Raw genomic sequence first — 15,357 nt, 5'->3', positions numbered from 1 at the left:
TAGCTCACAGTTATGTTTGCATTCTTCATTTCCCTGCTTTAGACGAGAAAGAAGAGGGACAAAATGAATTAAATACAGGAAACTCACGGTTACGCTTGCCCTCCTCGTCTCCCTCCTCCTCATTCTCGGGATCGATATCCTCGGCCTGGGTGATCCAGTCCAGGTAGCCTTTCAGGTCTTCCTCTAGCTGCTGTTTCTCACGTAGCTTCTGGAAATCTCCCCGAGCCTTGGCCTTCTCTCGCTCTTTGGAAAACTCTCTGGACAGGGCAGAGCATAATGAAGGTCAAACCCAAGTCAATTAGCACTGTACAGGATCAGAAGAATCACCAAACAATCTATCCATTTTCTAAACCTGCTTATCCTGTTCAGGGTCACAGAACTAACAATCAGATGACTATTTATATTTGAAAAATGAACATGTATCAAACCATTTCTGAAATAAAGTTTTTCTTAGAATTTGAAATAAATTGGTGGCATTTAGCCTATCAAAACAAGTCATAAAATCCATCCATTAGTGAAAAACGAAAAAAGGACAACATAAAGTTAGAAGCACAGCACCAAACAACCTTAAGCAAACTCTATACCTACCCGCTCAACACACCCAAAACCAAGTTGAGAACAAAGAAGGATCCAAAGATGACCAGACTGACAAAGTAGACCCACGGCAGCTCAAAGCCCATTGCATCATTCATCTAAATACAAACACAGGTAGAGAAGGAGACATGTTAGACATGATATATTCATATTTTGTGTTTCATAATTCTTCACATACAATTATTTTCTATTTCATAAAAACTTGTCTAACTGAACTGTTGTACTCTAACAAACCAAAAGAGACTTATGACTCAAATTACGGGACAGAAAAGAAACGAGGAAGAGAAGGTATTAAAATTCTCATACATTTACAAAGACCAGTTTAATATGTATGATTTGCAGTACGTAGTATAATTATACCAAATGGTTTCACAGCTGGTTTAGTATTGCAGCCATTCAAGTATTAATGACTGGCTAATGTGCTGGGATGATGGTGCATGCTGGCTATTTGTCATAGCTTCTGCCAGTAAAAACCACCTCTACTCATCTGCATTTAATACACCACACATATTATAACCACTGAGATGAATCAGTAAAAGAAACATGACTGAACGCTTGAATGCTTCTACATGTGCCATGTATTAAGAGTTCACTTCCAGGCACAGCTTAATAATTGACATTTTTGAAAGTAAGTAATCACATGTATTGTCATTAGTATAATCGTGCAGGTTTATACTTCTACAGATTACAGATTGCTCTGTGTGTATACAGTTCCCTGAACAGGACCCTTCCCTCATATTTTCATGAAAGGCATTCCTACAATCATCAATTCCACAACTATTCCACTGGGAATAACCATGAACTCCCCTATCTGTCAAACATCTCAATTACAGTGTGGTTTAATTTGCAGAGGTTCAGTAATGTGAAATGCTCTGCCATCTCATATTTTAAAATGAGCTCCTGCACCATTCAAGAAAGCTTTATCATCTCCCCAGTGTTTTCCTTTTTATTACCTGTGTAAACTGTCCAATAATAATAACAATAATAATAATAATAATAAAAGTCATTTTAACTTTGTCATTTATTTATCACAAATAAAAATATGTAGTTCACTTTGCAAGTTTATTATTTTTTAATTTTACATGTAAAATAATATAAAACTGAGGTATGATTATTGTTGTGTATGAAATGCTCTTTGAATATTATATGAATTTTTTTATTATTTGTTTTTTGTTGTTGTTTCTGTTCTGTGTTGTTTTGAGGGTTTTTGTTTTATTTTTTAATCTAAACCAAGCAGTAGTAGTGAGCCAGTTACTTACGAAAATATAAGTAAAAAGAGTAGGTATAACAAGCTTATGCCTTGGCCTATACCTTTTCAGTTTCTATTTTTTATTTTTCCTTTTAATTTAATGCTTTGTTGTTATTTATTCTTTACTATGCACATTTCTATTGGAAAATTGTTGACAAGGACTGAAATAAATTACTCCTACAACTACTTTTTTCTGCTGTTTATGGATATACTAATTTGTGTTTTGTTTTGTTTTTTGTTTGTTTGTTCTGGGGTTTTTTGCATATGTGTAAACAAATAAACTAAATTAACTAAACTGAAACTAAACTTCTTTTTTGAGTACAAGCCCTCCTCGCTTAGCTCATGAGTGTCACTACACCAGTACTGAATTTTAAATAAAAAGTAATTGACAGGAGGCAGTTCAAAGCCCAAAAAGTCATTCACAGGGAAAGAGAGATACAAGTAAAACTGAAGCAGATACTGTGACCACTAGAGGGCACCATGTGAGAGACAACTGCATTAGTAATTAGTGGAGGCGGTATTAGAAGATATTTATTAGTAATGGGGATATGGCAAATGACCACATTACAGAGCTAAAGTGCCTTTTCAAAGAGCTGTTTGGCAACCAGACACCAGGATTGATTGCTGAAGTTTGTCCATTTATAACCACAACTGGCTTTTTACAGTGCAAATAACCTCTACACATTTAACACTCAACTTTTCTTCGCCCCATGCACATGCATGCAAATCTACTTAGAGACTCATATTCCCTCTGACAAAAAGGAAAAAAAAAAACACCAGCTGGCATGGCCTAGACAACACAACGCCCTGACTCTGCCTCCAGCCACAGCACAACACACTGCCGCCCACCCTGCAGCGATATCAGCAGGAAAGGTCAGAGGTTAGATTATATGTCTATCTATATATCTATCTATCTATCTATCCTTCTTTAAGGTTTGTCAAGTCTCCTTCCCTCACCGCTTTAACAGCAGCATTAGCATGGGATTGCCATGGTAACACATACATGCATAAGAGAAGTAAAGAGTGTGTGAGGGAGAAAGAGAAAGGACGACAGAGAAGGAGAGAGAGAGGTTCATTATTTCATAGATGAGGGTCTCCATCAAAAAAGGATGTGGGTGGATTGTGATGAAAACTCATTCTGAGTTGAGCTTCAATGCTGAGTGTTTTCGCTAATTAAAAGCTGTTGGTGATTTTTTGCTAATGAGAAGCAGAGGGTTGTGAAGTGAGCCTGGCGTTTTTAGCTTTAAAATACTTATTGTTATCAATTGAAAGACAGGTGATGGTTCAGACTCAGGATACAGCTCACAATAAGGACTACTCTGAAATAAAAAGGTCATATAGCTTAAATTTGTAGGAGAGACAGAAACAAAACGTCATTTAAGATTTCATATATTGAGGGTAGTATGTTAGTAGGGTTAGTATATTTCTCGTGGCCTAAAGATTTTCAGTAAAACCTAATTTATCTTTAGAAATCATCACTGTGATTGTCTGAAACACAACACTTCCGTATATCATCGTATTAAAGTAATTTGAAATCTAATTATAAAAATACAATGATAATTGCCTTGCTTTGCATATACAATGCACATTGCCTTAATCGTGTCAAGTCACTTATTTCAAGATAAGACAAGGTTGTTACAAGGTTCTGTCAAAATCGAAAATATCAAAAGTGATACACATGGAATAATAAACCAAAAATAGTGGCAGATTACCCAATAGAGAACATCAGTCCAGCCCTCCATGGTGATGCACTGGAACACAGTGAGCATGGCAAACAAAAAATTGTCAAAGTTGGTGATGCCGTTGTTGGGGCCTTGCCAGCCCTCTTTGCAAAGTGTACCATTGAGCAGGCAATGACGGCCATGCCCTGATACTGCACACGGCGTGGGCTCTTCTTCTGCGAGGGCACCTGGGGGACACAGAGTTAGACAGATGAATTTACTAATCTACAGTATTTCTACTAGTGTATAATAAAGGCTAACCAAAGGATTAAGCTGAATTAAAACCACTGACACTAATATCTCCATGGTTTAAAACACTTCACGAGCTCCCTGCACTGATGCCTGTGCCTTCAGTTCAAAGGGTACTTTGAAGGACTGACTTTTTTAGATTACTTTTTGTATCAAAGCAATATTGGGTAGTATGTGTAAATGAACTCTGAACTTGTGTAGCACCAATTTCAAATGCATTTGTGTCTTCCTACTGCATAGACACCCATAGTTTTATTAAAAAGCCATCTTTCCAGCAGTGAAATACCCCTTTAATTCTCACCTAGGACCTTTTTTACTGTTTTTCTCTCTAATATATAGCCTTTCACTACTTACAGTGCGTGTAACAGCACTGCCATTATAACACTTGTCTTAACCTTTTTATTTTATTATCTCCTTTCACTGGTCATTCCATACCTTGTCTATTACACTAAGATGTTGTTCTGTAAAACTGTGTATTCTAGTGTTGTCAAAAATATCGAATCATCAATGCATATCCATTATGAATATCTGAAATGGTTTCAATACTCATTCTGGCAGTATTAACACACCAGTACCAACTGTGCTTTCTCGCTCTCTCTTCTTGTTAATTTGTTTATGTTTACTACAGTGCTTCTGCTGTTCTCTGCCTCTAACCAAGAAGAGAAATGTTGTTGCTGTCACGTTACAGCCTTGTTACATTTATCTTTTTAAAATGTTTTAATTTTATGCCTTCTCAACACTAGGGTATTCTTTTGTCATAATCATCCTTTTCTCCCACTCCTTTATTCTTATGTCCAGTAGGGCATTTTCTTTTGATTTCTCTGGCAAAAGCTATAATTATGATCATGATCACTTTCATAATTACTCTGTAAGGAGATAATCATCCACAGTTATTTAAGCTGATCAGCGAGCACATAGATCAGCAGTATATCCTTTCACAGTCCTCTGGGTTACATTTCATTACTAGATGTTCTCGTCATAATGCAATCGTTATATAACCATTACACAAAATGACATACTGTCTGTATGCATAGTCAATGAATCCACAACATGTTCAATGTTCCCTCCTTCTTAAAATATCCACAATGTGCACACGCACACACACAAATCCACACATCTACTTTTGTTTTGTAGTAGACATACGCCCCCTCCATCCACACACACATGAAAATCACGAGCTACAACTGAGTGCCTTTCTCAGGGCAAACAGAGCAGGGGGGGGATTAAAGGGAGCTTCCATCCCGCTCTGTCATGAACTCTCAACTTAAGTCTACAATGCTTCTCCTGACGTCCACAAACAAACAGATCAAAGGGACAAAGGGGGGGGGGGTAGGTAAAAGGTGTGGGAGAGATAGCCCACAGATCCCTGTGATTTAAGCTCCTGTCTGTCAGCCATTTTAGAATATGACTGCGGTTGTATGCATTTGTGTGTATGTATACATAGTATGTACATACTTCATCTTTACTTCTTGAATAATTCTGCCACGTTGGAAGCAATGCTGGAGTAAAGGTCAAGCCTGTTTACATAATAGCCAGATATTAGTCATTTAATCACTGGACTTAATCCACCATCTGTTGTTCTGTCCTGTTTTCAGCAGCTTGCCATCATTCACATACAAGGTACATGTGTCCATTCATTCCCATTCCCAGAGATTAAAGCCTGTATATATCCTAACATGAGATGTATATGCCCGTTCATATTATAGGCTGGATGTGGGACTCAATTTTAAAATGGTTTAAAGGGTAAAAAAAAATAGAATAAATTGCATGAAGTTCACCAGGCTAGTCTCATCATGGCTGAAACAAAAAAAAAAAGAAAAGAAAATAAAGCAACTCAGCGCTACCATACCTGTTTGTATCACGTAGCATGTGGCATGCATTTTGCCAATGAAGAGCTCCAGGCCGATGATGGCATAGATGATAATGACAAAGAGGACCAGAAGAGCAATGTGAAGCAGGGGAACCATGGCTTTAATAATGGAGTTTAACACCACCTGTAAACCTGCAAACACACACAGCAGCAGAGGTCAGAGGAAATACACATAAATATACATGTATACCCAGGTTTTTCCACATTTTAATTGCCATGTGAGAAAAGTAGTAATGAGCAGAAGAATATAAGTATCTCAAAGTAAAAGACTAGAATGGTTCACTTGAATCAACATAGAGTTTATTTTTGTTATTCAGCCTAATAGCTTTGCAGAATTTCTCCACTCTTAACTCCAGAAACATAGTCATTTGAATCTAAAAAAGAGTGGCAACTACAAATTACTTTCATTACTTATTATTTTCTCACTTACATTGTTTAGATGAACAATATGCACAGAAAATCAAAGGGACAGATACACACTCAAAGAAACATACACAATACGCAAATCTATCAGCTGTTGTCATGACATTATCTATATCTCTCAAAGCCTTGTGGTATCACTGAATAAGTGCAAAACCAACAAACCAGCCTCTGTGCCTTTAGCAAACATGTCGAAATATCACAGCTTAATTAAACTGCACACACCATCCGACAAAGACAAATGTTAAAACTAGAATAGAACTGAAAATGTCGTCTCAGCTCAGTTCATCTTCCCCAGAAGCCCTTTCCTCCCTGAGACCAGCAGCTGATACATTGCTATGGCAACTCAAAGAATGCAGACACATTAGGGCAACTTCATGTAAGGTCAAAAATGAACTGAACAGAAACAGTGAAGGAATCAGTATCTCCTGAGTGATACAAGAACTGGGCAGATCAGTAAGGCTTAAGCAAATGTTTTCTTTGTAGGAAAGGAATTTTACAATTTCTTTTCAAATATTTAAGGTAATATTTATAATCATAGATGTATTACAGGGGTAACCAAGTATAACAGATGTACAGATTGATGCATTTGAAATTTTGATCACTGCCTCTTATATCTGTTGAGGTTAACTGATTGCATTTTGGATGTTATACAAATTAAAGTTTTATGTGTGTCTTTAGAGGCAGAAAGCACTCAAATACAATTGTTATAGGTTACTTCAAACCAGACTTGTATAGCTTGTATGACAAGTTAAAATGTCTTTCATGAAAAGGATTTTTAGCTAAGGCACTATATGTTGAAAATGTCCATACAATACCCATTTATCTTAAGACTAAGAAATAACCTTACTCAAAGCACCCTGCAGTTACTGTACCATACAAGCTACAGTACAACCTACATGATTTGCATGCTGGCTGTTTAGTGTGGCATGTCAGGTTTGTCTTTCGAGTGGACAGTTAAAATAACAACCAATCCAAGTTACTACTGAGCTACTTTTTATTTTTGCCACTGATATGAGTTTAAAAAACAAACTAACACTCTGGTTAAGCTAACTTAAGAAAGCAGCTAACATAGGTTAGCCACAGTAAAAGAACAAACTTAACATTGCTCGCTGCAGAACATTAACTTTATGCTGAAAATATAGCGAAAATAATAACAAATATAGTTGATATTTAACTACTCTTGTCTGTTTAGTAAATAACATTTGAGTCTAGCCTCCCTCTCACAAGCGTTAGTAACGTTATGTTAGCTTGGGCTACGGAAGTAAACCGCTAGCTAATGCTAATGAGTAGAGTTCTGTTAGTTAACTTACTAGCTTACTGATATTCATTGCCAACTCTTTAGCTAAGTTTTTACAAGGTAGTAGTTTTATGAGCTCCAGTTCTGTTCGTCTCAGGCAGCTATCGTTTTTTATTTTGGACAGGACAAATGGTGACATTCAGAGATAACAATAACGTTACAATTCGTAATGGCGCGCTCTAAGGTAACTTAAGCTAACGTTAACTGGCTGGCGTTAGCTAATGTTAGCTTTTGCTACCTACACTGTTGTAAATAACAACACAAAGAAACCTGTTTCCACTGCATTTTTTCACTGAGCGAACACTCCTGTTGTAGTTTATATATTAACGCTAATAAAATATAGTTACCACTGACTGTTTTCAGACTTCGGCTCCAGTCACGCACAGCTAATTTACCTGCCCCGACCGCAATGACTGTTGTGTTCCCTGATAACGGTCGGTAGAGGGCAGTATTCAGTCACCTTCAGACCTCCTCATGTATAGGCGAATTATTGATATCAATACATAAATGGGAAGAGATAAAATAAACCCAAATATATCTTTAAATGTTTTGATGAGAAATTAAAGCATAAATAATAACCTAAAACCTTAATTACATTTTTGTATTTTTTTTCCCACAGCAAACATTTTGTCTTGTCTCAACAGGAGAACCCAGGTGTTTCTAATAATATTAACTGTGGCTCTGTAGAGACCCAAATCAACCTAAATACCCTGACACAACAGCAGTCCACACACAGGGTTTTTCACTTGTGTTTTTCTCTTGACTGATTAGACTTCTTTCTCAAGACTGCGTGGGTGTGTAGCTGTGCTTGATTGAGAGCTCTCTCCCTCACCGGTTAGCTGTATTGCACCTTTATTTAGACCATTTGTTGTTAGTATTACACAGAGTTTGGTGACCTGGCCCCATTTCAAACGTCTCATATCCAGTTAGGTATATCAACCTGATTTGGCTGTGTAGGGCCTTAAAGTCAAGAAATTAGAGCAGGTGATTCAAGTCTTTACTTGAAACTTCTTTACAAGACCTAAAAAAAAGCTCAGTGTTAAACTTGTTTTATACAGTCTATGGTGTTTACTCACTAGGAACTCCAGAGACAAGGCGAAGGGGTCGTAGCACGCGAAAGGCTCGGAGGGCCTTGACATCAAACCCTCCAGGTTTGCCTCCAGACTGGCCGCCAGAGTCAGCGTCTTTGGTTATCATCTCCAGAACCACACTGAATAACCTGATGGGGAGGAGAGAGGTAGAGGAGAAGCAAAGAGGAAAGGAGGCAGAGAGAGCAGTGACCAAGATGCCATAAAATAGAGCAAAATAAATACAATCAAAAAACTGAAAGCAAAAAAACAAAAGCCATGTGTATATGTTACACGCATCTGTGTGCAAGTGTGTGCTCATACACATGCTTTATGTGTGTGTGTCCTGTATGTCTGTGCATATTTACCTTTAGTGTTTCACACCTCATCACAGTTTACATAGATGTCCTACAGAGGCCAGGTGGTCTACTGATAAAAAATCACTCTTAACAAGGTCATGTGTGTGCATGCGTATGTGTGCACATGTACCCATGTGAGCATGTACTGAAACATCACTGCTGTCTCACTACTGGACATGAGGAGATAGATAAGCTGGTGAGCCACACAAATGATGGACAGCTAAATGTTAAGATACATGTGCAATTCATATGTGTTTGTCAAAGAAGACAAAGGGACTGTATGAGTGATAGTGTGTAAGGTTTAAACTTATGTGTGTCCAAGAAACAATGTGTATGTGTTCATGCGTTTGACTGTGTGTGTTTGCATGTACACTTTATGTGCTACCTATCAACTTACCCCACTATGACGATGACAAAGTCCAGCATGTTCCAGCCGTTTCTAACGTAGGAGTTTTGGTGCATGACCAGGCCGTAGGCAATAATCTTCAGAAATGTCTCTATAGTGAAAATGATCAGGAAGGCATATTCTACTGTTTCCTGTATAGAGAGAGGCAGGGGGAGAGGGAGGAAAGAAAAGAGAGAGGAGAACAAACACGAAAAAGTTTAGTTATTTAAGTTTTCCCAAACGTTAACAATGAAATTCACTGTGGGCAAAATAATGTGCATGGGGCTTGCAAAAATAAGTGGCAACGAGGCAAACAGGTATAAGGCACAACAACAACATTTTCCTTTGTTACCACAAAAGTTGGCATGGCAACCAAAGCAAGCAGAAATGTATCTTCGACTTGACTTTGATCAGCACCACAGCCTCCTGCTGACTTACAGCAAAACCACAGATCCAGTAAAATGTGATAGTGTCTAGAAATGCATTTCTTATATCTAAGACACACTCACACTTTGCTTTGCCATAATACCCAGTTTCATGCCAGTCCTGTTGCAAAAACCTACATTTAAGATAAAACTAAAGCCTGGTTTGGCCACTGTACAGACATATCTCCAGTGAGATTTGATTTGCACATCATCTCTACAGTACACACTGACTGTAATACTGAAAAGCAATTAAATGAAACAATTGTCTGTGAGCCAGTTCAGCCTGGTAAAATAAGTTTCTATGTATCTGCATCTGTGCACATGTTATCCTTAATGTGTGTAACAAAAAAAGCTTCATATAGCAAGAGCAGCTGCATCAATGCAGGACTGAACTCAAAGGGAAGAGAGATAAAATATGATTTTTTAAGATATGAAATCTACATGCAAGGATGCAAGTGAATCTTATGAGTGGGTGTAGTGAATGTCTGGCTGTAGTTATACTGTTTGTGTGTCATGTCCCATTTTGTGAGTAGGAGCCTTAATATGACATTGATTTGGTCCAGGTTTCCGATTCAACAGCAAGATCTATATGCAACCATTTATTTGTTAAAGAAAATAATAATTTATAAGAGGTAGACCTCAAGCTTGCTGCTCATCTCACCACAAACTATTGCAGATCTCTATGGAAAATGGAAAAATGATTATAAGAGGAAAAAAATGTGATTTTCTGTTTCAGCCCTGAGGGTAAAAATATTCATAAATATGCAATTCAACAGTCTCTCTTGTTAAAGCTCCAGTGTGTGTGATTTAAGGGGGATATATTGGCAGAAATGAAATATGATAAGTATGTTTTCTTTAGTGTATCACCTGAAAATGCCTCGTTTTTAAGTTTTTAAGTTTAAATTTTGAAATTTTTAATCTGACTCTTCCTCCTTGACTGCTGTAACACTGGAATTTCTCAATTGTGGGATCAATAAACGTATATTTTATCTTATCTTAAAATAAGAACAGCTGTCTTTTCATCATCTTAAAATGAGATGTTTATATCTACATGAAGAGCAGTTAAGATTTTCCTTTACATCTGAATTAAGGTTTCCTTAAAAAAATCAGCTGCAAAAAACATTCTTAAGTCTTCTCTTTAGGGTCTCCTTAAGTTTTTCTCCTTATCTCAGTCTCATACTTTGGGAATTGCTTAAAAGTTAGTTAAACTGTTACACAGAGGAAAAAACATAAGGTATCTCTGACTACATATTCACCGAAACATAGCTTAGTTTATGGCGATAAATGAGGAAAATGAAGGAATCCCGAGAAGACCCTTAATGATAAGTAATAAGTGCTTGTCTCCATTACAATTAATGATTGCATTGCGGTTTAATGCAACAGAATCTTTCTGATCAGTTATTGGTGAGACACAAGTCAATGGTGTGCCGCATCATTCACCGAGTTTCAAACACCCCCATACGTCTGCTGAACACCGTAGTGAAGTTTCTGTCCCAGCAAGAGAAGGATGAGATAGCAATAACAGGTAGGCTGTCACAAGGGCAAGTGCACGCAAACAAATGGTCTCCATGGAAGCAGTACAGTTTTACTGCTGTAAAATCTCTGTCAGTGCAGTAAATGTCTTAATGTCTTTCCTTGACTAAGGAAACCTTTTAAGAGATTCTGTACAACACCCTTAAGCAATTTCCTCAACTAAAGAAAAACTAAACCTTAAGTGTCATATTTAATGAGCAAACTTAAAGTGCTTTGTGCAACCGGCCCGAGGTCCTCATCCACAGAGATCACCACATTGCGCCGCCATGTTTCTATGGTAGCCCAGAACGGACAAACCAGACACTGCGTTTTGTGTCGGCCACCATAGTTAGCAGCCCCTACGCAACAATAGCGTCAGAAAAACACTGACTTTGTAATGGGAAACTGCTTTATTCAGTGTTTTTACCTGTTTAAATGAGCGGGTCTGTTTTGGACAGGAAGAGACTTTTACGGGCATAATTCAGCTTTTAGTGAAAATCTCCCGAACGTCTGGATCTTAAGTTATCAGAGAAAATAGGCGAGCACACACTAGCAGGTGCTGGCGTCCTGTCTGTGACGAGTCGAACAATGTAGGAGAATCACTGATTTGTCACATGAAACTGCTTTCTTCAGTGTTCTTACCAGTTTTAATCACGTGGTCTGTTTGTTTTGGAGAGGAGGAGCTCTCTGAGGATAATTCAGCTCCAGGCAAAAACCTCCTCAACAATGAACACTGAAAAAAATTTAACCATGAGAAGTTTTAGCTGGTTGCAATCCTCATCACTATTCCACTAAATCCCCATAAATCTTATACACTGTTCCTTTATGATGTGATATGCATCTTAAAGTCAAAGTTATTCACTTGAGCTGGAAGGACACAAAACATGTGATTTTCATGTTGTTGTTTTTCTTGATCTAAAAATGTGAATTGTTTTTTATTGTTTGAACAAGTTTCATGGTCAAAGTGTGGCATTCAGGGAAAAAAACTGAAACAAGAAGTTCATTTTGTAAGAACAAATACAGCTAATAAAACATCTTTTGAGAGATCAAGGTTTTCATCCAGCAGCAGCATTGTGGAACATGTCAAACACTGGCCTTTTATGGAGGGATGTGGGTGGAGAAGACCAGTATGAAATTATAGCCCTCCTGCCTTGGACCATTTTATGATGCATACCTGCAGCAACCCTAGTCATAAACACAGCACAGCAAGTGATGCATTTTACACTCCTAGTTTGGAATAAACCGGGCACTCAGCATGAGCAGCGATGGTCACAGTGGATGAACAGACAAAGAAACTCAAAAGTGCTACCACCACTGCTTGACCGACAGATGATCTCTGGGAAATATCAAAGCAATGACCAAATAAGCAGCGAAAATGTTCCCAGAAAAATATATTTCAGGGCCAAACAAAAACATCATCCAAGAGATGAAAACTCTTCAGTCATACTGTATATCCTGCTGCATCATCAGCATGTTTCCATGGCAACACTGTGTCTTGTAACAGAAACAGGTCCCTGAATTTGGACATATCCACACACATCTATTTATTGAGCTTACACATTATTTCACTTTCTCACCTCCACTTTCTTTCTCTCTCACAGAAACACCTTTCACTCTCCTACGTATCGTTTTTCTCTCCCTTTCTCTCTCTCTGTCTCTCCCACACAAACTCACTCTCTTTCTCTCCCTGCACGTCTCTCTCCCTCTCACTCCGTCTCCCTCGATGCGAAAGGTTAGTGAGTCAGCAGGTTTTAAGGCCCATTAAGCTAAGCACTTCTCTTGTTGATTTAAAGGACACAAACACAGAAGGTCCACACGGACAGTGCGCACAAAGACTCGCACAGACACATTCATGCCCACTGAAAGACACTGACGACAACAGTTACACGCGCACTCAGACTTCACACCCACACACACAGGCAAGAGACCTGCGGTAGTACACACACTTCTGAAAGGCAGCAAGCCAACCAGACAGACAGTTTCACACAGGGATTATAGACGCTCCTGGCAATGGCGACTTAGCCACAGTTAGGATGTGTAATTAAACCGCAGCCATTGTTGAAACACCATCGCGTGTACTGCATATTTTATTCAAATCCTGACTGTTTATCACTGCCTGCAGTCAAAGTTTAGAATGTATTTTCTGGGGCGTCGGTAGCTTAGTGGTAGAGCAGGTGCCCCATGTACAAGGCTGCTGCCGCAGCGGCACGGGTTCAACTCCAGCCTGTGGCCCTCTGCTGCATGTCACCCCCCCCCCTTCACACTTGTCTGTCCTATCCATTAAAAGCTAAAAATGCCCAAACAAATATCTTTAAAAAAAAAACAATGTATTTTCTTTTAAGGCAGCCACTAGATTTGATTTTATTTCTGTAAAATTTGAAAATCAATTTGCTCTTTTCACTTGCTTGAGTTGTATACTCCAGTGGTTCTCAACTAATGGGTCACAGTCCAAAAGTGGGTCACGGGTCCATTCTAAATGGACTGCAAGTGACTTGCAAACATGTCAAGTTTGTCAAAAACACACTTTATTTTTAAGAACAGTAAATTTCCGGTACACAGTTTATATTCTGAAGTGGTGTTTCTTGCTATATAGTGAGTGAATAACGGACAGCCGTTTGACAGAAACAGCAAACTAGCTCGACGACACGGCCAAATGCAAGTATGACGCTGACTGTATTAAACTGTGTGGACCTTGAACTAACAACTAAAGACAAATCTGGATCCCGTGGCTGCACCTGTTGGGCATCTTTGGTCCAGTGATTTTGTACAAACATGCATGGTCCCAAGAGGATGTATCCAGCTAAACTGGTGATCCTCTGACTTTTTCCAGTCATGAGGTTGAAATTTGTGGGGGTTTTGCTGGTGCTTAGTCACAAACCTAAATTACTACAGATATAGGTTTCATATTTCATATTTCAGACTGAAATATCTTGACCACTATTTGGTGAATTGCCATGAAATTTTGTACAAACATTCGTGGTTTTCACAACATGAATCCAACTGGCTTTGTTGATCCACTGGTCTCGTGTAGTCAGACCTATCTCCACAGCGTTATGTCAGCAATAAAGAATGGTCTGGAATCACACATTATCATTCAGCTATAGGGGGAAAACACTCTGGCTTGTTTCTTTACACCAGTCACAATCATCTTGAGTGGTGCTAAGCTCAGGATGCAGCGATGGTGCCCTTGCAAAATAGTGTCCCGGGGCCTGTTCTGGAGGATCATTTGCACATGGGGAGGTGAGCACTGTCATTAAAATGGCCAATTCTCTGCTAAAGTTGAACACCACAAAACAACAGCAGGCCTACCAGACATACGCCACTGTGTGATTAAACTTTTACTGATAAAACACAAACATAATTTAATAATTGGTGTCCTGGGGGTGAAGTCTGACCCTACTTTAGTTCTGGAGGAACTCACTTGACCTGTTTAAACTAAAGATCATGAGCTAGCTGTATTGCAGAACTTTAGAACAATGATATCACAGAACCTTGTGTAAAGTGGAAAAGACTGGTTCATTAGTGAAGTCAATGTCACTGGCACATGCAGCTGCCAGGGTTAAAAGATGTGGCAAATCAACTAGACTGCCGGCATCAGAAAATGGATCAACGTTGGGCAGGAGATTCCTGCAAGATGGAGTATGGATGGAGCAAGATGGAGGGCTTTTCCAAGGTGAATTCACAAGTAGTTTCAGTCATTCTAGACCTTTACAACAATTCAGCAAAGGAACAAGGCAGACAGGCCTTATTGCACAATTGAGATCTTCATCAAAACTTAGCATTTTCAGTGTGTATGTTGTTGGGTCTGAGGTTGTTGAAACCAGTAACACACAGATATTAGATGGGGAGAGAATGCCAGCCAAAATTGCTGGGCATTGGCAGGTTTATATCCACAGTCTACATCCGATCAGTCTGATTAATGATCTGCTGACTTTTCCTCTGGCAAAAATGTTCCTGAGCCAAATACTGCCTCACTGCTGTATGAGCAGTATTGCAGTTAAAGTCCAAACTCATTTAAAAACCACTGACTGCATTGAGTTCCCTCACAACAGTTACAATTATATTATGGTTTGCAAAATATTCAGCAGTATACCGTAAAATATTCTTGATTCTTAGTAAATGTGTCAAAATATGCAAAATCACCGCTTTGGTGCTTTCATACTGCAGAATAGCCCAGATGCTTCAGACGAACGACTCACCTGACAT

The 15,357-nt window shown here is 38.6% G+C and overlaps 1 protein-coding gene across 9 annotated transcripts in view; it reads right to left on the bottom strand.

Moving 5' to 3' along the window:
• Positions 1-15,357, bottom strand: part of cacna1db (calcium channel, voltage-dependent, L type, alpha 1D subunit, b) — a 128,478-nt gene that overhangs the window by 58,335 nt on the left and 54,786 nt on the right. For all 9 annotated transcript variants that reach the window (XM_078170169.1, XM_033628769.2, XM_078170175.1 and 6 more), the window contains exons 4-9: positions 9,227-9,366; positions 8,480-8,622; positions 5,663-5,815; positions 3,556-3,752; positions 589-692; positions 88-257 (exon numbers count right to left, since the gene is read on the bottom strand). In XM_078170169.1, coding sequence (XP_078026295.1) covers positions 88-257; positions 589-692; positions 3,556-3,752; positions 5,663-5,815; positions 8,480-8,622; positions 9,227-9,366 — 907 coding nt within the window. The remainder of the gene's footprint in view (positions 1-87; positions 258-588; positions 693-3,555; positions 3,753-5,662; positions 5,816-8,479; positions 8,623-9,226; positions 9,367-15,357) is intronic.

This window comes from Epinephelus lanceolatus, chromosome 8 (assembly GCF_041903045.1).
Source record: "Epinephelus lanceolatus isolate andai-2023 chromosome 8, ASM4190304v1, whole genome shotgun sequence".
NCBI lineage: Eukaryota > Metazoa > Chordata > Actinopteri > Perciformes > Serranidae > Epinephelus > Epinephelus lanceolatus.
The sequence above is the reverse complement of the archived record's forward strand: the minus strand, read 5'-3'. Positions and strand labels throughout refer to the sequence as shown.